The 22,919-nt window shown below is 37.9% G+C and overlaps 1 protein-coding gene across 2 annotated transcripts in view; it reads right to left on the bottom strand.

Annotated features, from left to right (window-relative positions):
- Positions 1 to 9,223, bottom strand: part of AXIN1 (axin 1) — a 146,654-nt gene extending 137,431 nt beyond the window's left edge. The window contains exons 1-2 of one of the 2 annotated variants that reach the window (XM_074279820.1): positions 9,129 to 9,223; positions 2,777 to 3,745 (exon numbers count right to left, since the gene is read on the bottom strand). In XM_074279820.1, coding sequence (XP_074135921.1) covers positions 2,777 to 3,654 — 878 coding nt within the window. In that variant the 5' untranslated portion in view covers positions 3,655 to 3,745; positions 9,129 to 9,223. The remainder of the gene's footprint in view (positions 1 to 2,776; positions 3,746 to 9,128) is intronic. The other variant, XM_074279819.1, reaches the window with a different exon arrangement.
- Between the last annotated feature and the right edge of the window lie 13,696 nt (positions 9,224 to 22,919).

Here is a 22,919-nt window from a genome sequence, read left to right as displayed (position 1 = left end):
AATCTAGGAATATACAATCATTCAATGTTTACTTCCTTTGGGTCAAATAAAGAAATGCCTCATGTATACCAATACATTCATATTAGCATTTTTAGTAGTAGAAAAAACTGAAAACAAAATACATTCCCATCAACTGTGAAATGACTGGGGGGGGGGGGGGGGAGGAACGTGCTATACGAATGTAATATCATCATGCCATTAAAAAAATCCAACAAATATGACCAATTTGGAATAAAATGAAAATATCTGTTGATCTGATGATGCATGGCAAAGAAAACAGAGCCAAGAAAATAATAATGATGGTTACAGGAAGGCAAATGAAAACTATACAAGATATTTGAACTGGGACTAAATTCAAAGGCCAATCTTGGTTCCAGGGAATAGATTATGAAAGAAACTATCCTCTTTTTGACTATATGGGTATGGAATATTGCATGGACTCTCAGATAGTTGCCGTTTTGAGTGATTTTACATTTTCTTTGTTCAGATGAGCATTCTATAGAGTGTAATGGAGAAAAGTGAAATTGGAAAGAAATTAATGAAAAAAATGCATCAATAAAACTTTTTAACTGAATAAATGATTAATATATTTGTGGCATGACATATAGCTGTTAAATATAAATAATAAATATAAAGTTGAATACTTAACTTAAACTTTCTTTGAAACCTAACAGAATATTTGCTCAGACTTCATTAATTGTATTCAATGAATGCTTATTAATTAACCATAACATTTTAGATTCTTTGAAACACAAAGACAAATTTATTATCGAATTATGACCAAAGAAGGAAAAAAATTTGTTTACAAATTAATTTCTGGATTATATTACTTTATTACTAGACTAATCTTAAGTTAGAGATTGTGTCTTAACATCTTCATGAGCTTCAGGCTCTTTTTTCCAAGGCTTAGCAGAGAAGGCATGCAGAGTATAGATGTTCATATGTTTTCTGAATTTTAATTACTGGGGGGGAGGGGATAAAAGAAAGGGGGGATAAGTGGCTTGCCCAGGATCACACAGCTTTAATAAGTGAGTATGAATTTGAAGTTAGGTCCTCCTCACTCCAGGACAGGTACTGTTAATTACTTTTGAAGTGTTGTTAGACCTAACCTCCATAAGAAAGAATTTAAATTTTAGTCCAGTTTTGCCATTCCTTTCTTTCTCTAGGTAGTGACTTTGGACAAGTTATATCTTGTCCTTAGGTTCTAATTCCTTTAAAAGTAAAATGGAGAGTCTGGACTTCATTTCACTTCTAATCTTCTATGATTCTAAGGAGAAAAACAACTTGAAAAATTATCTGTCACACAGATGCAAAATTAATTCATGACTAAAAATTTAAAGATATACCAAATATGATGGATCATAAAACATATTAAAACAACTAAAAGCCAAAGAATTACTAAATGTTTCTCCTGAATTGAGTGCTGTTTGTTTCATCTGATTTTATCTGAAAGTTTTCTGATCAACTCTGAAAGTTTTCAAGCTTTTTAAATTAGCAAAAATTTTAAAGCATGACAAATTCAACCAAGAGAGAGCTATTTTCCAGACTTAAAGGAGGCGTTTGCTATAAAGAGAAGAATACTTCAAACAATCAATCTTACAAGTTATCTTTAAATACGTGTGTTAAATACTTAGATACAGCTATTTCTATGTATATTAACAAGCAGCCATTTTCTCTGTCAAAACTATAATTCAAGAACTGATCCAGATTTTTTTTATTAATTCCATAGGAAAGTCCGAGGTCTTAGGAATTTGTTTTTTATATTATTGATTAAACCAGCAGGGTATCACATGAATTGCCAGCTTTCAAAGCTTCATAAACAACAGTCTTTCTTCATAATCTAATAGGAAAATCAGTGGGAAAAAGGAAAATATTCCAATATTTTCAGTAGACCATTTTCCATAAACAGAAATAAATTTCCACTCCAGAGATTAAATTAAAAAATCAAAATCAGAAATGCTTTTCCAAAGTTAACACTAACCTAATGATCAGACATTCAGTTTTACTTACTGGCACAAGTTGCCCTAGGGAGATTTTTAGAATATGGTTTTAAAATAAAAGGCAACTTAATCAAAAATTAAACATTGTTAATCTTAGACTGTCAAAAGTATTTAGCCAGCAATAATTAAGACATCTTGAGGGTTTAAAAATAAAAATTTAATTCTGTCTCCAAACCTTGCAACAGAAGCTACAGAAAACTTGCAAAATACTTTTTGTGACAGAAACTTCACCAAAGAGGTGTTATGGTATTTTACTGAATGTGTCATATTTATGTTATCATCAACTCATCACACAGAAACCTCAGAATTACTCTTTTCCTAAGAAAGGGAATCTTAATATATCAAAAGTAATATAAGTAAATCCAGAATCCAGAATTAACATCATAGAATTATTTTAAGTGTATATACACACTGGACTATCCATTCTCTTTGCCCTAAATTAGAAAGGCTATTTTTATCACATAAACTTACCATCTTTTATACAAATGAAAACTGATTTACTAATATCAATGTCAATGTATCACTACCGTCATTATCAACATGAAAATTCGTTATCGTTAGTCATACATTTTAATTCAACTTTTTAATACAAACAAAATTAACATTTCAATGAGATTTGAGGAAGAAGTGAAAATAATATTCAGTATCAGGATAAAAAAGAAAAACTAAAGTACCACAATTCAGTTTGAGCTGAAATTCATCAATAGTTTCCAGTCTTTCCCCAAGTTGTTCCCCTAGATTTTGCACAGAACAGAAAAATCACATTTGTAACTTACCTGAATTCTCTGCTTTCATTGTATCTCCTATTTGATGAGGCCCGTTGGGGTGCTGTTTCCATTAGTAACTTCTGAGTTAGCCTGCTGGCTGGAGCTGAATCTCTGCCATGATCTTCTTCTGTGTCTTGGTCACACTTCCATTCCTCATCCTCATTCAAAGTGGGCAAATATCCAGGTATACCTTTCCCTGTCCCTGACCCAGGGCTTTGATCACTAAAGATTTTAGGGCTTTCCAAACCCGTCCTCGTGTATTCCAAATAAATATCTGATTTAAGGAACAAGGGGTAAGTGTTATCCTCCATCATGGATTGGACCTCAGTTTGGGCCTGGTCAAACATGGCAGGATCAATATGTTGCTTCATGATGCAATCTTTTATGAAGCTCTTTGTAGCTGGTTTAGTCTGACGAGATACGATACCATTACTATCAAGAATGTATTTTCTGTAAATAGCTTTTGCCAACTTAAGCCTCTTTTCTTCATTGGAGTCACAGGGCTCCAATTTCCTAAAGCCACTGCAGGCAAACCAGAAGTCTAACAAATCTGCAGAGTCTTCTTGCTTCAAGAAAGTCCTAAATAGATTTATTCCATCTTGATCATCCAGCAAAGAATGCAATGACTCAGCCCATTTCAAATATGGGGGTGTAGGTGAAGCACTTCCTTCAGGCTCATACCCCAAATCCAGATCTGATCGCCTCGGGGTGGCCGTGGAAGTTTCATTTTTAATCCCATCGCCTTTCCCAAAATAAAAGCTGTGGCTGACTGGTCTGGGATCTGTGGAAACCAGTTCACCTTCCTCACCAGGAACTGGGGGCCTGGGAGCATCTTCAGTGAAGCTCCCCCCAAGGTCCAAGGGGAAACCCTGTTCTTGGACATTCATTTTGGGGCTCTGTGTTCCTCAAGAGATAATGATTGCAGCACCCTAATCTCAGTACACCAGTACTTATAGTTCCAAAGTGAATCAATCTGTCCTGTTGAAACCATTAAGAGGACAAAGATTAGGAAAAGTAGTCCTGTAAAAATACAGCTATTTAGGTTTTTACAAGACAAGACTATAGTACCCTACCCTCCCACCACATGAACTAAAAATAAAGTATTTCTCAGATTTTCAGCAAAATATTTTTTAGTTTGTCCATTTTTGCTCCATTATTTGGGACAATGAACATACAATGCTTTCTTTAATTCAATGTATGAACTAGTTAGGCAACTTATTTATAAAATGCATGTAATGAAAATCTACACACACACACACACACACACACACACACACACATATGAAATTTGGTCTAGGGTAGCGACATGCCCAATAATCTTAAAATTGGAGGAGTACCTCTTCTCATAAAGGAAGAAGCCTTCAACTACAAAAAATGTCTCTAACCCCATCAAAACCTATCTTCACCACTCCAACTCTGCTAAACACTATTTTACATGGTATTTGCTTTTTGTAATACTTTTAAAATCTATAAATCAGAATATTCACTCTTTTTCAAGCGATAAATTCTTCATATTCTTTGCTAGTAATACTCCCATACCATGTGTTCTCTACATAGTGAATAAATTTTGTTTAGAATTACTTACAAAACTTCTAAATTACAATAAAAAGTTTCACTAAGCTCAAAATAAAAGAAAAAGAACCGTGTGATAACTTGTGACCTACCCAAAACTGCTACTGGTAGGGTACATAGAATTGTTACTTTTAATCTTCTTACCAAAAAAGTATATTGTTAGTAACTAAGGGCCCTAAACAATGTGAAGAATCCCAATAGTGTAAAAAAATCAGTAATAAAGTGAAATTAAGATATGACTACTAGCTAAGGAAATATCTCTCATGACCCAATTCTGTATTTTGATTGCCAAATTACCATACTAGATTTATAACTAGATGTTACTAAATATCTGATTAGGTTTTATAGACCAAGATGCTAAAAAAGACTCCCTCTCGGGCAGTCTCCTGGCTGTAGCTATTTGCAGGTGGCTAACAAATTCTTTTAAGTACTTCCCTGATCTTCATATGAGACATCTAGTTAAGTCCAAGTCCACTAGTGCCACCTACTTTGGTGTGAAGCCAAATACTGGGTTGATGACTTGTAAAATTCCCATGTGGTTTGACCACATATTTTAAACATTTAAAGTGGGTCAAGTGCTGAGAGATCACTGCTTTATAAAGCAGATCTCAAGCTACCTCTGCAAATGAACTATGACCAGAAACTTTAAAAATCAGGATTGAACTTAAGAAAATTAGGCAGCAATTACAAAATTATAATATTTTATAGTTTATAAATCACTTTCCTCACAACAACCCTGTGAGGTAGGAAATACAAGTATTATTAACCCCCATTTGACAGATGAAAAAACTGACATTCGAGAGAGAAAAAAATTTTATCTAAAGTCAAAAAGCTAGAAAGAGCTAAGATTACAACCAAGTCCAATGCTCTTTCCATAAAACTATGTTGTCTCTTCTACTTCTTTCATCCATTTGTATGGCTCTCCATGGGAATCTATATTTATGAGGGTATCATTTTGTTTACTTGAGATGGAGAACAGGGCACTTACAGATGGCTAGGAGTGAGTGCCACTGATAAATGTGAGTTAGGTCACAATTATATGACCCAAATGACATTTCTGTTGCTAATGATTTCTAAAAAATGATTGGCTGTGCTATAATCTCCATCTCAGCAGGGACAGCCAATTTCTTAAGGTCAAATCTCTCTATGTTTTGGTATCCAGCTGCTCAGAGATCACTTCAATTGAAAATTAATTTTCTCAACCCAGTCCACATTTACTGAGCACCTGTGTACAAAAATATTTCACTGGGTCTATCAATATGTAATGTATTATTTGTCCACAATGCCATCTTGTAAAAAAGGGCCAAGGCAATTAGTTACTCTTAAATTAGAATATACTAGACATTCTGCAATTCTCAAGAAATGCTTAAAAAATTAATTTTTAAAAATATAATTGCTAAATTATTCCCTAAAATGTTTGATGATTATGTGCTGCCTCACAATACCCTTTTCAATATTATTGCTGACAGCCAATTTAAAATAGCATTTTGTGGTTATGTGCTCTATGTCAACAACCCTCACAACAACCCTGTGAGGTAGGTAATGACATGTTTATTATTTCCACTTTACAAATCAGGAAACTGAGGATCAAAAAAAGTCAAGTGACTTGCCCAACATAACACAAACAGTTAACAAAAGAGCTTAGAACCAAGTTCTCAACTTTTAATCCAGTATTTTTTTCTACATAACACATTACTTTTCTATGATGTTTTCTAAAGCTTATATTATACTGCAATTTAATCTGTGCATATCTTGTTTTATATTTGTTTTCTACTTGTGCCCCATAGCACAGTGAACTTAACAGGTTCTCAGTAAATATATTATTAATTTACAATAAATAGTATCTTGCATACAGCTGACATTCAACAAATATTTATCAACTAATTTGTTTTAAGTGAAATTTCCAAAATGCTTAACTTTGAGTATTCCCTTAGATTAAAGATCTTATAACTTTCTTGAACTATATTATAGGAATGGTAACAAAATTAGCATCAAATGTTTCTTTATAAAGTTAAAGCTATTAAAACATCAATACACCAATCAAATATTTTTTAATGAAATACACTGTAACAAACATGGGATAATGGAATGAGAAGATCTAAGCTGTAGGTGATTTTGCCACTAAACTGTATGATCTTGGGCAAAGCACTTAATTTCTAGGGGCTTCAGTTTCCTCATTTGCTAAAAAAAAAAAAAAAAAAAAAAGGAATTGGTCTAGATCACCTTTCCCTTCTTTTACTTCTCTAAAGTTAAACTTATCTTTCTCCACACAAATAAAATAGTTCAGATTCTTTCCACCTCCAAGGATTGTCAATTAACACAAAACAGGAGACACTTGCTATCTCTACAAGTACCAAAAAGGAAACATCTCCCACCAAATCATGTAGACTGGTAAAACATATTCTATTCTTTGATTCTTAGGTCTCCATCAGAGAAATAAACCAATACAAAATCCACTCACTCACTCAATAAATAAATAAAATGCAGTTAAATTAATTCATGCTAGAATAAAGTGACCACAGATATGCAATCCTGGCCCAAAGCCTGTAACCTCCAACAACAAAATTCTTCCTTGAAGGGAATGTGCCTTTAAAAGTCTGATATGCCTTTATATTTTAAGGATTGCATAAGCTCCTTTCCTGAGTACCATGTGCCTGGACTCTTTAAAAAGTGATGTGATCACTAACTTGATTCTCTCCCCACAGGGGGGAAAAAAAAACCAGAAACATATTTCAAACCAGACTAAGGGAGAACAATTCAAAAGCTACTGAAAATCAAAAAGGAATATGGTCTTTTAAGTGACATCCTAACCTTTTCCCCCCAGATGAATTTCTTAGAATTGAAACTGAGCTATTCTTACACATTGTTTCAGGTCAGGTACAGTTTCCCACTCAACCAGACTATATGTGAACTCCTGTGGAAGGGCCTGTGGATCTCAAGTAAACTTGAGACACTTCCTGCAGGGAAAAGCATAGAACCTTATTGTGCAGCCAAAAAAAAAAAAAAAAAAAAAAGCTAATCTTCACAATAAAAACCCTTTGTAAAAATATTTTAGAGTTGGGTTGAATGAAACCACCAAAGTATTGATGTATTTACTCTTTTGTCTTCCAAAGTTAAAGTTTTACCAAATCCCTCTAACACTGAGACTGCCTTTCTTAATGCTTCCTTGGTGGGGGTTTTGGAGGAGGGGTGACTTCTAAAGAAAAAAAAAAAAAATCACTACCAGGTGAGGCTTAGTCTTTGGCCACAAAGATAGGTTTGTTACCTATCATCTTGGAAGTTTATAGAAGCAAGGGGCGGTCCCTGAATTCTGAAGTCAAACCACTCTATTAGTACATATTGTACAGAAAAACAACAATTTGAACGTATATTAGTCTCTTGATATCCTTCAAGTCTAGTTCTGGGATTCTAACAATCTATTCTTCAAATCTCCAACTTGCTTCAAATGAAGTGTCCTCTTCAACCTGCTTGCTTCCCACCCCTTCAAATAATCTACCTATGGAACTAACTTCAATTTAATCTCTGCCCTCCTCTGTTCTCAAGTCTCCTCATGTGGACAACTTTATACATTTAAATTCGGATAGATTCTTTTATCTCCATTCACAACTTGAGATTTTCCTTATGCTGCCAATTTTTTTTTTTTTTTTGAAGTGGAGAGAATGGAGGGGGTCAGAGAACAAGACTGTGGGTATATGTGAATTCAAAGCCTTCTGCTCAAATAGCATCCAGATATATTCTTCTATCCTATTTTATACACACAAAACTAGTGATGCTTTCTTCTTTGGCCTCTTGAGGCCCCATATCCTCTCCCTTTTTACCCTACATTCTCATACTAAGCTCCAGAGCCAACAACCTACACCTACATGAGATCCTTACCTTTACTCAAGCAAGGCTACCCCATACTCCTCTGCCTAAGCATCCCCATGTCTCCTGCAGCTTTTCCAAACATCATTTCCCATCCTCACTCTTCAAGCATTCCTAAGTCCCCTTTTATCTCTTCTCAGGCATCTCCAGGTGTCCTCTTCAGACTCCTCTCTCTCCTCTTCTCAAGCCACCTACCCCCCTCTTCCTTTTCCTCCTTTCAGACTTCCCAAGTCTCCCCTTCCTTCTCTTCTCTGGCACCTCTCGAATACCCAGGTCCCCCTTTTCCTTCTCCCCTTAAGTACCCCGGGTCCTTCCTTCCCTCTCCTCCTCTCAGACACCTCCAGGTCCCTCCTTCCTTCTCTCAGGCACTCTAAGGCCTCCCTTCCTTCTCTCAAGCACCCCGGCGCCCCCTTTTTCTGCTCTCTTCAAGCACTCTTTCCCTCTTCTCCTCTCAGGCACCCCTAGGCCCCCCCTTCCTTCTCCCTCAAGTGCCTCCAGGGCCCCCTTTCCTTCTCTCAGGCACCCTCGGGTCCCCCCCTTCCCTCTGCCCTGAAGTACCTCGGCTCTCCCCTTCCCTCTCCTTTCAGGCACCCCCCAGTCTCCCCTTCCCCCTCTTCCTATCATCCCCCCAGGTTCTCTCTTTTCTTCTCCTCTCAAGCACCCCAGGATTCCCTATTTTCTCCTCAGATACCCCCGGGCCCCTCCTCCCTCTCTCCCCGGGGCTTGCGCTCCCTCCGGCCGGGCCCGGGCCTAGCATGGGGCCCTGACCTTCGCCGCAGCAACCAACCTCTTTACAATGGGCCCGGCTCCTGGGCCGGCGGGCTCCGTTCCGGGCCCGGGCCTGCCCCGCGCCCCGCTCCCCGCTCCGGCCTCCCCCCTCAGGAATGCGCGGCCCCGGCCCGGCCCGGCCTGGCTCCCCACTCACCCGCGCGGCGGCGGCGGGTCCCGGTCCCGGGGCGGGCGGGCGGCCCGGCCCATGCGGCTCAGAGGAGGCCCGGCGGGCGGGACGGGGCGGGGGCGCGGCCCCGGGCGGTCCCCATGGCGGCGGCAGCGGCGGCTGCCTCCGGGGTGGGGAGGGAGGCCCGCGGAGCGGGGGCAGCGGGCTGGGGAGCGGAGCCGGAGCCGAGCCCGAGCAGAGCCCGGGCTGCGCCGACTGCCCGACCCGGCCCAGCCCGCTCCTGCCCCGCCCGCGCTCTAGCCTCTGCCTCCGCCGCCTCCGCTCCCCGTCCCAGGCCCGTGTCTGGGCCCCTGCTCCGGCGTTCCGGCTGCAGCCCCGGCCCCGGCCCCAGCCCCACAGAGGCGGCCCCTGCCTGCTGTGGCTGCTCCTGCCGCGGTTCCTGCCGCCCGAGCCGGGAGCCCGAGCCCCCGAGCCCAGAGAGCTTCAGCTCAAACTCAGAGCGCCCCCCTCGGCACCGCCGAGAATTGCGGGGGAGGCCCCGGGCGGGGGAGGGGGAAGGTGCGGGGGCGGGGCTGGGCGGGGCCCTGAGAAGCAACGAAGCTGGAGGCGGGACGTGACGGTTCGAGGTGGGGGAGAAGGGAGGAGGAGTTTGAGGAGTGGGAGGAGGGGCTAAAGGAAAGAGGCTGGAGGTGGAAGGGAGGGGTAAAGGAGAGGGAGTGTGGCTAAGGAAAAGAGATCTAGTTTTGAAGATCAGCAGAGCCTTGAAGCCTCAGGAAAGATTCATGCCGCTGCTCCCCGGTTAGCTCTTCAGTAAAATGAAGGGAATGGAATTCATCCCCAAAATTTCTTTCACTATGAGTCCTAATTCGAGAGAAAGAGAAGGAAAAGGTGGAGAGGAAGAAACGGGAGGGAAAAAAGCGATGGGGAAGGGGAGAAGATGAGAGGGAAGGGAAAGTGGAGAGGAAGGGAGAAGAGAAGAGGTGAGAAGAGAAGGAAAGAGGCGGGGGGGGGGGGAAGGGGGGGAGAAGCAGAGGAGGAGAAAGGCGGGAAGGACTGCCACTTGAGACTGGGATGTTAAGTGAAGCCTAGCAAAGCGTAGGAGGTGAATTGGAAAGATGAAGAGAAGAAAAACTCCTGAAAAAATAATGATCCATCCTAAGCTTCCTCTTCTCTACTCCATATCTCAAAATCCCTCTTTTTTTCCCTTAATTTCTCATTATCTTTTCCTTTGTTCGGGTCCCTGATAACCCTACAACTTTGTCATCTTGGGCCCTATCCCCTCTATCTCCTCAAAAAGTGATCATTTCCTCTCACCTTCAATATCTACTCATCCTGGTTATTCCTACAAAAAATCCAGGTTTTCACACATCTTTTAAACACAAGAGCGTGCACACATGCACAAAACACCTTTGATAACTACTTTCCCTCAAGATCTATATCTCTTAAACAGAAAATAGTCTACCTCTCAGACCTGTGGAGGAGGAAGGAATTTATGACCAGAGGAGAACTAGAGATCATTATTGATCACAAAATAGAAGATTTTGACTACATCAAACTAAAAAGTTTCTGTACAAACAATATTAATGCAAACAAGATTAGAAGGGAAGTAACAAATTGGGAAAATATTTTTAAAAGTAAAGGTTCTGACAAAGATCTCATTTCCAAAATATATAGAGAACTGACCCTAATTTATAGGAAACCGAACCATTCTCCAATTGATAAATGGTCAAGGGATATGAACAGACAATTCTCAGATGATGAAATTGATGAAATGATATCCACTCATATGAAAGAGTGTTCCAAATCACTACTGATCAGAGAAATGCAAATTAAGACAACTCTGAGATACCACTACACACCTGTCAGATTGGCTAAGATGACAGGAACAAATAATGGTGAATGTTGGAGGGGATGTGGGAAAACTGGGACACTGATACATTGTTGGTGGAGTTGTGAAAGAATCCAGCCATTCTGGAGAGCAATTTGGAACTATGCCCAAAAAGTTATCAAACTGTGCATACCCTTTGACCCAGCAGTGCTGCTATTGGGCTTATATCCTAATGAAATACTAAAGAGCGGAAAGAGACATATATGTGCCAAAATGTTTGTGGCAGCTCTTTTTGTTGTAGCTAGAAACTGGAAGATGAATGGATGTCCATCAGTTGGAGAATGGTTGGGTAAATTGTGGTATATGAAGGTTATGGAATATTATTGCTCTGTAAGAAATGACCAGCAGGAGGAATACAGAGAGGCTTGGAGAGACTTAAATCAACTGTTGCTGAGTGAAATGAGCAGAACCAGAAGATCGCTGTACACTTCAATGCTGTATGAAGAGGTATTCTGATGGAAGTGGAAATCTTCAATATAAAGAAGATCCAACTCACTTCCAGTTGATCAATGATGGACAGAAATAACTACACCCAGAGAAGGAACACTGGGAAGTGAATGTAAATTGTTAGCACTACTGTCTATCTACCCAGGTTACTTATACCTTCGGAAGCTAATAATTAATGTGCAACAAGAAAATGGTATTTACACACATATATTGTATCTAGGTTATATTGTAACACATGTAAAATGTATGGGATTACCTGTCATCGGGGGGAGGGAGTGGAAGGAGGGAGGGGATAATTTGTAAAAATGAATAAAAATAAAAAAAAAAAAGATCTACATCTCTTCAGTGTAGATTGGAGCCTTTATCCTTTTCCAAGATATGGTCCCTAAACCCATTTCCTCCCCTCCCATTTAATTCTCAATACTAGCATTTGGACTTCTGATCCCAGTACCTAATTGAAGCTGCTCTTTCCCAGGATATCTGCTAAATCCAGGGGGACTTTTCTCAGTCGTAATTGTACATTCCCGGAGCTTTGGATTCCTTTTCTTCCTCCTTCCTTCTTTTCTTATTCCTTGAATTACTCAGAATCATAGATTTAGAGAAAAGGAAATGTCCACTTAGAGAAAATAAATTGCTTGCTCAGGGTCACAGTTAGCAAGAGTATAAAGCTGGTTTAGAAGCCAGGTCTTTCTTGGATGCCAAGTTCATTGCACTATCCATTCTGCCACTGGTTCCTCATCAGCTTTTTTTTTTAGCTGTCCTACAATTCTAAATGTTCCATTTCAAACTCTTTTGCTAGATCATCATCACCTTCCTTGTCCACTAAATGCTGGTATTCTTGGTCCTATTCTTTCTCCATTAATGTCCTGATTAATTCCCATAGGGGCTCAGTCATCATCCAGTCTCTCACATCTTTACTTCTCCACCAGATTCCAGTGCTACTTTTTCTACTGTCTGCTGGACATCTCTACCCAGTTGTTCTATAAGCATGTCAAAATCAGCCTAGAACAGAACATTTATTTTCCTTAGGACACATCCCTATCAAACTTCCCTATCATTTCTGTCAGCCCAGACTAACAACACTGGAACATAATCCTAGAGTTTTCACTTCCCAAATTTTAATTCAATAATACTGCCTTTACAACAGCTATTATCACTCCTCTTCTACACAATCATTACCCTAATTTACATCCTCATTATCTCTCAGCTGGACCATGGCAAACTCTCCCTTCTCAAATTCATCCTCAACACAGTTGCCAAATTGATACTCCTAAAATAAAGACCATGGTACAGACATCTTTCTTCAAAATTCTTTAATAACTTTCTAGTTTCTAAGAGAAACACAAACTTCCTTAGCATGAAATCTTAAGACATTTATAGACTTATGATGACAAGATGGTGGAATAAGGAAGGAACCCTCTGAAGACCTCCCAAATTTCCTTCCAAACCACCTCAGAATTGATCTAGGAACAGGAAAGCAGCTTGAAAAGGTATGTTCTACTGGAATAGGAGAGGACTGAGGTCCAAGAGCTGCAGCAGCAGCCAGCCTCATAGCAAGGAGCCAGCAAGATTTGAGATCTATAACAAGGATCCAAGTCCATTGCAATCCACCAGTAAGACCCAGTCCTCTTGCAAGTAAGTCAGCAATCTCCTAGGCAAGTGAGGAATCTGTGCAGTGTGCATCAAGGCTCCCCAGCACAAGTCACCAACCAGGCCTTGACCCCATTATTGACCAGTAGAGGAGCACTTCCTAGGGGCTGGCCAACAGTAGCCCCCACTCCTGAGCCTACCAGCAGGGAGATCCTGTTTCCATAGCAACCCAGCCCCAAGGCCCCATCCCTGGGACCAGCAACAAGATCCCTCCTCCAGTCCAGCCACCAAAAAAGCTCTGTTACTATAGCAACCCAGCAGCAAGCCACTTCCTATCCCGTACAAGTCAGAAAGGAAGCCTATCCCCTAAAGAAAAAAAGCAGGTAAGTCCTGAAGCCTAGTGAAAGCCAAAAGAAAAACCTAGAGCCTCAGTGAAAAAAGCCTGCAATAGTACAGGACCAACACCCTATTCTCACATAAAAACATCTAGTCACAAAAAAAGACAGAAAAATGAGCACAAAACAACAACTGCAACAAAAAAGCTTGACTAGAAACTTACTACATTAATAGGAAGGATCAAGGAATAATAATAACAGAATAATAGTGTAAAATGGCTATAGGTGAAGCCTCGAAGAAAAATTGAATTTGGACTCAGGACTAAAAAGAATTGCTGGAAGATGTTAAGAGGGATTTTAGAAAGCAAATTAGATAAGTCGAAGAAAAATTGGGGAAATGAGAGTAATGCAAAACAATTATGACAAAAAATCAATACCATGGAAAAAGTTATACAAAAATTCACTGAGGAAAATAACTCCCTAAAAATAAAACTTGCCAAATGGAAGAGGAAGTACAAAACCTCACTGAAGAAAACAATTTCTTTTTTTTTTTTTTTTTTTTTTTTGAAGAAAACAATTTCTTAAAAATTAGAATTGAAAAAGTGACTAGTGACTATGAAATCTCAAGACATAATAAAACAAAATGTGAAATTTCACATTGGAAAAACAACTGATTTAGAAAATAGATCCAGAAGGGATAATATAAGAATTATTGAGCTAGCTGAAAGCCATGATGAAAAAAGGAAGGAAGGAAGGAAGGAAGGAAGGAAGGAAGGAAGGAAGGAAGGAAGGAAGGAAGGAAGGAAGGAAGGAAGGAAGGAAGGAAGAAAAAAAAGGAAAGGAAAGAAAAGGAAAGAGGAAAAACCTGGACAACATCTTTCAAGAAATCATTAAAGAAAACTGCCCTAATATCTTAAAACCAGAAGACAAAATAAAAATAGAATCTACTGATCAATGCCTGAAAAAAAAAATTCCATAATGAAAACTCCCAGGAGCATCATACTGAAATTCCAGAACTCACAGATCAAGGAAAAAGTACTGCAAGCAGCCAAAAGAGAAACAATTCAAATATCATGTTGTTATAGCAAGGATTACACAGAATGTGACAGTTTCCACATTAAAGAACTGCAGGGTTTGGAATATGATATACTAAAAGGCAGTGGAGTTGGGATTACAACCAAAAATCATCTACACAGAAAAAAAAGGCATTTAACAAAATAGAAAACTTTGACACATTTCTAATCAAAATATCAGAATTGAACAAAAAAATTGATCAAATAAAGCTCAAGGGAAATGCAAAAAGGTAAAAAAGAAACAAGTGAAAGCATAAGAAAAAATTATTTATATTTCTATATGGTAAGATAATATTTGTAACTCTTAACTGTATTATGATAAGAACAATTAGAAGGATTAGTAGACAGAGGCAGGGATATAAGGTGACAAAAAACAAAGGAGTAAGAAAAATAATTACACTGAAAGAAGAGGAGGGGAGAGATTGGAGTAAATTATCCCACATAAAAGAGGCATGAAAGAACTCAGACTAAGAAAAGAAGTAAAATAATTAACTCAATCTTAGAAAAAGAAATTAAGTAATCAATGAACTTCCTAAGAAAAAATTCCCAGAACCAAACAAAAGAAGGAATTGTATAAAATTCCTTTTACTACACAAATATGGTGCTGTTATCAAAATCAGAAAGAATCAAAACACTCTAATTTATAAGAAATCAAGCCATTCTCCAATTGATAAATGGTCAAAAGATATGAATAGACTATTTTCAGATGATGAAATTGAAACTATTTCTACTCATATGAAAAGGTGCTCCAAAACACTATTGATCAGAGAAATGCAAATTGAGACAACTCTGAGATACCACTACACACCTGTCAGATTGGCTAAGATGACAGGAAAAAATAATGATGAATGTAATGATGAATGTTGGAGGGGATGCGAGAAAACTGGGGCACTGACACATTGTTGGTGGAGTTGTGAATGAATCCAACCATTCTGGAGAGCAACTTGGAATTATGCCCAAAAAGTAATCAAACTGTGCATACCCTTTGATCCAGTAGTGTTACTACTGGGCTTATATCCCAAAGAGATACTAAAGAAGGGAAAGGATCTGTATATGCCAAAATATTTGTGGCAGCCCTTTTTGTAGTGGCTAGAAACTGGAAAATGAATGAATGTCCATCAATTGGAGAATAGTTGGGTAAATTGTGGTATATGAATGTTATGGAATATTATTGTTTTGTAAGGAATGACCAGCAGGATGAATACAAAGAGGCTTGGAAAGACTTACATGAACTGATGCTGAGTGAAATGAGCAGAACCAGAAGATCATTATACACTTCAACAACAATACTGTATGAGGATATGTTCTGATGGAAGTGGTTATCTTCAACAAAGAGATCTAATTCAGTTCCAATTGATCAGTAATGGACAGAATCAGCTACATCCAGAGAAGGAACACTGGGAAATGAATGTGAACTACTTGCATTTTTGTTTTTCTTCCCAGGTTATTTTTACCTTCTGAATCCAGTTCTTCTTGTGCAACAAGAGATCTGTATGGTTCTGCACAGATCTAGGATATCTAGGATATACTATAAGATATTTAATATGTATAAGACTGCCTGCCATCTGGGGGAGGGAGGGAAGGGAAAAGTCGGAACAGAAGCGAGTGCAAGGAATAATGTTATAAAAAAATTACCCATGCATATGTTCTGTCAATAAAAAGTTATAATAAAAAAAGTCAAAACAGAGAAAGAATATTATAGACCAATTTTCCTAAAGAATATTGATACAATAATAAATATGGAAATATATATAAAAGAATTGCACATGTTTAACATATATTAGATCAATTGTTTTCTAAGGGAGGGAGTGTGGGCAAGGTAGGGAGAAAAATTTAGAACACAAGGTTTTGCAAGGGTGAATGTTGAAAACTATATTTGCATAGATTTTTTAAAATAAAAACTATTATTTAAAAATGATATTGATGCAAAAAATTTAAATAAGATACTAGCAAAGAGATTGTAGCACAAGGATCATGTATTATGTGACCAGGTGGGATTTAAACCAAGAATACAGAGTTGGCTCAATATCAGGAAAACTATAAGCATAATTGACCATATCAATAATAAAACCAACAGAAATCATATGATTATTTCAATAGATGCAGAAAAAGCCTTTGACAAAATACAGTTCCTATTAATAACTCTCGAGAGAGTATAGGAATAAATGGAATTTACCTTAAAATTATAAGTGATATTTATCTAAAACCAGCAAGCATTTTCTATAAGCTAGAAACCTTTCCAGTACAATCAGGGGTGAAGCAAGGATGCCCATTATCACCTCTATTATTTAAGTTGTACTAGAAATGTTAGCCATAGCAATAAGAGAAGAAAAATAAATTAAAGGAATTAGAATAGGCAATGAGGAAACAAAACTATCATTATTTGCAGATGAAATGGTATTATAATACTTAGAAAATCAACTAGAGAATTGAGCTAGAGAATCAACTAAAAAACTACTAGAAACAACAACTTTGGCAAAATTAGAGAATGCAAAATAAATCCACATAAACCATCAGCATTTTTACATATTACCAACAAAATCTATCAAGAGATAAAAAAGAAAAATTTCATTTACAATAACTATAAACTATATAAACTACGTGAGAGTTTACCTGCCAAAACAAACCCAGAGACTTTATGAACACAACTATAAAACAATTTTCATGCAAATAAAGTTAGATCTGAACAACTGGAAAAACTGACTACTCATGGGTAGGCAGAGCCAATATAATAAAGTGACAATTATATCTAAGAAAGTCTATTTATTCAGATTCGTAGCTATCAAACTATTGAAAAATTATTTTCAGAACCAGAAGAATGATAACAAAATCAATCTGAAAGAATAAAAGCTCAAAGATATCAAGGGAATAAATGAAAAAAAAGTGAAAGAAAATGGCATAGCCATACCAAATCTCAATTCTATTATAATGTAATAATTATCAGAACAATCTGTTACTTGCTAAGAAACAGAGTGATAGGTCAGTAGAATAAAGTATGCACAAATCATATTATTTCTATGACCATAGCAATATAGTATATGCTAAACTCAAAGATCCAAGCTTTTGAAACAAAAATTGATTATTTGACCAAAACTGCTGAGCAAACTAGAAGACAATATGTTAAAATAAGATATAGACTAACATTTCACAATGTATGCCAAACTAAGGTCAAAATCAATACATAATTTACACATAAAGGGTAATACCACAAATTTAAAGTATGGAATAATTTATCTGTCAGATTTATGGATAAGGGAAGAGATTAGGACCAAAGAAGATATAGAGAGCATTACAAAATGGAGAATGGATAGTTTTGATTATATAATATTAAAAAAGGTTTTGCACAAACAAAACCAATGCAGCCAACATTATAAAGAAGGTAGAAACTAGGGGAGAATTTTTTTTTGGGGGGGGCAACAAGTATCTCTGATAGAGGCCTCATTTATCAAATATACTAAGAACTGAGTCAAACTTAGAAAAAATACAAGTCATTCCCTAATTGATAAATGGGCAAAGGATGTGAATAGGGAGTTTTTAGGGGGAAAAAATCACTACTGAAGACAAATGAAAATTAAAACAACTTAATTTCAGCTGCATTACCTCACACTTATTAGAGTGTCTAATATAACAAAAAAGGAAAATGCCAAATGTTGAGGATATGGGAAACTAGGACACTAATGTGCTGTTGGTGGAGTTAACAATTCTGTAACCTCTTCTCCTACATAGACCTACCTTTTTCCAGAAAGAATGACTATTTTGAATTCTTCACATGACTGAACCCCAACATTTGCTGCTAACAATCTCATCACTCCAAACTCATCATTTGGAAACAGCAAATGCTCCCCTCAACTACATCACCATCCATCTCCAGAAAGAAAACTAATTTTGATTGTATAGGAACTGAAGCATGCTATTTTTCACTTTTTTCTTTCTTTTCTTTTATCTGAGTTTTCTAGTACAAAATGACTAATCTAGAATTGTTTTACATAATTGCTCATGCATAACTTATATCTGATTGTTTACTCTCCCAAAGAAGGGAGAGGGGAACATGGGGAAGGGATAGAATTTGGAACTTTAAATAAAAATGTTAAAAAATATGAAAAAAAGGCATCAACAATATAGCACTTACTACCGTGTTTCCCCGATAATAAGACACTGTCTTATTATTTTTTTGGGACTAAAAAACACCAGAGGGCTTATTTTCAGGGGAGGGCTTATTTTATCCTCCATCATGCCCCTTTTATCCTCCATCATGCCCATTTTAGCCTCCATCATGCCCCTTTTAGCCTCCATCATGCCCCCTGAGTGCTTATTTTATTCTCCATCGCTTACTGAACTTACCGAGTTTTTAGATGGTCCTGTCTCAGCTCTACTCCGCGGCGCTGCTCTCAGTAGCGCCAGCAAGCAAATCACCAGGGAAGAAGAGGATGACGCGCTCACTGCTGCAGCTCTGATTGAATGCAGCTCGGAGCGCGACGTGCGTTTCACCCGGGAGGGGAGGGCGGCGCTGCTTACTGAAGGTACCGCTACGCAGCATATAGCGCAGGGGATCACCATGATGACCGTTTTCATAGTAAGTTCGATAGGGCTTATTTTCGGGGGAGGGCTTATTTTAGCGGAATATTAAAGAGTATGTGGGTGTCTTATTTTCAGGATAGGTCTTATTATCGGGGAAACACGGTATATCTACTATCATTTTAATCTTTTAAAATTACAAACCTTTAGCTTTTTAGTTGTAGTGGATTTCTGGTGAGGAGATTTCTAAACAGTTATCCAGTCCACTGAAAGATTAAGTGACATGTCAGGAATAGACTTGAAACTTCGTCTTCCTGACTCCTCCATTATGTCACACTGCCTTTTCATATCTTTCTCCAGCTTCCATCAAAGCACACTCCAGATATCACAGGGTGCTTTTTCTGTGTTAGCAGTCTCTGCTAAACAATTAAAATTGTTTGTATTACTTTCTCTTTACTTAAGTCCACATTATAGTCTTCCAATAGAATTAAGGTTCTTTCCTTAATTTTTTTTTAAAGGCAATCTGGTTAAGTGATTTGCCCAGGATCTAAGCTAGAGTCTGAAATCAGATTTGAATTCACATCCTTCTAATTTCAGGATCAGTCCTCTTTCCACTATGTTGTCTAACTGTCTCAGAATGTCAGCTTCTTGAGAGCAAGAATGGTTTCATTTTTGAATTTGTATCTTCAATGTCTAGCACAGCACTCATAATAGGTGGTTAATAAATCTTTGTTAAATTAGGAACCACTCATTTAGTATGGATCAGTGGAAAGAGATGGCCTTATAATGAGACAAACTTGGGTTTAAGCCCTGCTTCTGATATATACTGATCTTGAGATTCTGGACAAGTCATTTAACTTCTCAGGACACTAGGTAACTCTAAAACTCTAAATTGGAGAGCATTTAGAGAGAATTTCTTTACCTCATCTCTAAAATAAAAAGTTGAAGATAAAGGATAAGACCAAAAATCAAAGAGCAGTTTGTGTATAAGGCATCCCAGTTGTGAGTAAAACAAAAGTAAAACAAAAACACAAAAATATTGACACATATATTGGCTGCCTACTCCTGTTGTAGAAAATCCTCAGGATGAGGATTCTGGAGAAGACATTGTGTACTGCACATTAGGAATTTTTCAATCTTAATTTATTTTTCACCTATCTTTCTCAATGCCAATAATTAGACAGTTTGCTAGAGGATAATCAGTTGTCAACAATCTTTGGAAACTTACAGAAGGGTTGAAAAATATAAATGCCCAAGGGTTCTTAAAGTACTCAATTTAATACTATGTTGATACATTGCAACTTTCCCCAAAGTAGAGCAGGAAGATAGTAGAACAGGACCCTCTAGGAGAGGAAAATGCCCCTTCATTTGTGGTGTTCTCCATCTAAATGGCTTCCTGTAATTCTGCGCATATTCATTTCATTCATGTTGGGTTTTTTTTAAGTATAGGGGGAGGAGGAGATGGGTAAACGAGATGGGACCCAGAAAGAGCAGATGCCCCTACTAGTTTTTATTTTTATCATTTCCCAGTAAAATATGAAGCATGATGCTCTAGGAGCCAGAAGACCTGCTACTTTCAATAAGAACATAGGCCCAATTTCCTCATTTGCAAAATAAAAATGAACATTAGATTCCTAATCCTTAAAGCAACCCATCTGACTTTTGGATGGCTATAATTTTTAGGAAGTTTTTTTTTTCCTTATATGAAATTTTTAAAAAATCTGTCCTTTTGTAACTTTTCTGTCCTAGTTCTGCTCCTAGTTCTCTCTTGAGTCAAGCAAACCAAGTCAAATCCCTCTTGCACAGGACAGTCCTTCAAATATTTGAAAACACCTGCTATACACAGTGCCTGACACAGTAGGCACTTTATAAATACTAGTTGATTAATTGCTTGTGTGTGATATGGTGGTGATGGGACATATAGTGAAAGAGCACTAAATTTGAAGTCAGAGAACTTGTTCAAATGTGTTTGAATATTGGTTGTATTGTATTGAATACTAGTTGTGTCATTCAATACCTTTGTGACCTATGATCAGAGACTCCCTTTATCTGAATTTCAGTTTCTTCATTCATAAAATAAAGGGGGTGATGGGGAAGCTCTACTTGAACTAATTAAACTGGAAGATGACTTGCACTTTTAAATCTATTGCTTTTTTTTTTTATTCATAGTACTGTCTCTCTGAAGCAATTTCTGTCACTTTCTTGTCTGTCTCTGTCTCTGTCTCTCTCATCTCTCAAATCTCTAAGTCCCTCTGCCTCTTTTTGTTTCTGCTTCTCTGTCTATCTCTCCCATCTCAGGTTCAACCATTCACAAATTGGATGAATTTGGCTAAGTCATGGAATCTCTTGAACTCTGTTTCTTCATATGTAAAATAGAGATAATGTCTGCCCCACTTAACTTCACTAGGAGTTGTGAGAACATTTTAGCACTTTATAAAAGTGAACCATTTTTATTATTATTATCATGGCTCTCTGCCCTCTCCACTTTGCTCTCCATACTATCTAGCTTCACTTTCTCCTTTCTCCAGAACCCAACTCTTTATTCCCTTTCTCAATAGGCAAAATCCCATTTTATTGCTTCTTTTGGTGAATATTGTGTTTAGGAACTTTGCACTGGGGAGTTAGGAAGGAGCTCTGCAGTTTAACCAAGAACGTGAGAACTTCTATCTTAACATACAGAATCCTAAAATCTGAGAATTGGAAGGAATAAAAATACAGAATTACAGAATCACAGAATTAGAAGAGACCTCAGTCAGATATCTACTCTACTCCTTGCTGTAGCAGAAACCTATTTTCCAACATCCTAGAAAAATAACCATCTACCTACTCCTTGAGATGAGGAATTCACTACTCTTTGAAGAAGCCCTTTTTACTTTAGCAAAGCTTTGTATCTTCTACCTTTGGTTTTTTCTGTTCAGATACTTAAGAATGTGCTTTCTAAGCCTTCTCTTTAGGGACTAAACTCACACAATCAATCTTTGCATAGAATATGATCCCCCAGTCCTCCTCTTTATCCTGGACATCTTCCTACACTTCCTTAAAGGTTTTTCTAAAATACTGCACCTGTGACTAACCATGTATTGCAAATATGATCCATGTTTCCCATCCAATCTAATTCAACAACATTTATTAGGTGCCTACAGCATGCAGACTATTCTGATAAGCATTGTGAAAGAGATATAAAGTTAAAAACAAGAAAGTTTGCTGCCTTCAGCAACCTTACAGTCTGTATGAGAGTAACAAGCTCTGAGAGGAAAGAAAGTGTAGGAGTCATAGAAGACAGAAGGGAAGATTTCTAACATCAATGACTCCTCACCCCATCTCCACCAAGTAGAGAACAGGCATTTGTCCTTTAAGACCTTACCAAATGGAACTGTGAATACATCCAGTCATTCTGGAGAATGATTTGGAACTATGCTCAAAAAGTTATCAAACTGCATACCCTTTGATCCAACAGTGTTACTACTGGTCTTACATCCCAAAGAGATCTCAAAGAAGGGAAAGGGACCTGTATGTGCAAGAATGTTTGTGTCAGCCCTCTTTGTAGTGGCCAGAAACTGGAAACTGAGTGGATGCCCATCAATTGGAGAATGGCTGAATAAATTGTGGTATATGAATATTATGGAATATTATTGTTCTGTAAGAAATGACCAGCAGGATGATTGCAGAAAGGCCTGGAGAGACTTACATGAACTGTTGCTAAATGAAATGAACAGAACCAGATCATTATATACTTCAACAATACTATATGAGGATCAATTCTGATGGACGTGGCCCTCTTCAACAATGAGATGAACCAAATCAGTTCCAATAGAGCAGTAATGAACTGAACCAGTTATGCTCAGCGAAAGAACTCTGGGAGATGACTATGAACCACTACATAGAATTCCCAATACCCCTATTTTTGTCTGCCTGCATTTTTTATTTCCTTCACAGGCTAATGGTACACTATTTCAAAGTCATATTCTTT

The sequence above is a fragment of the Sminthopsis crassicaudata genome, chromosome 1 (genome assembly GCF_048593235.1).
Source record: "Sminthopsis crassicaudata isolate SCR6 chromosome 1, ASM4859323v1, whole genome shotgun sequence".
Lineage (NCBI taxonomy): Eukaryota > Metazoa > Chordata > Mammalia > Dasyuromorphia > Dasyuridae > Sminthopsis > Sminthopsis crassicaudata.
Note: the sequence above shows the minus strand (reverse complement) of the source record. Positions and strands in the feature narration are given on the sequence as shown.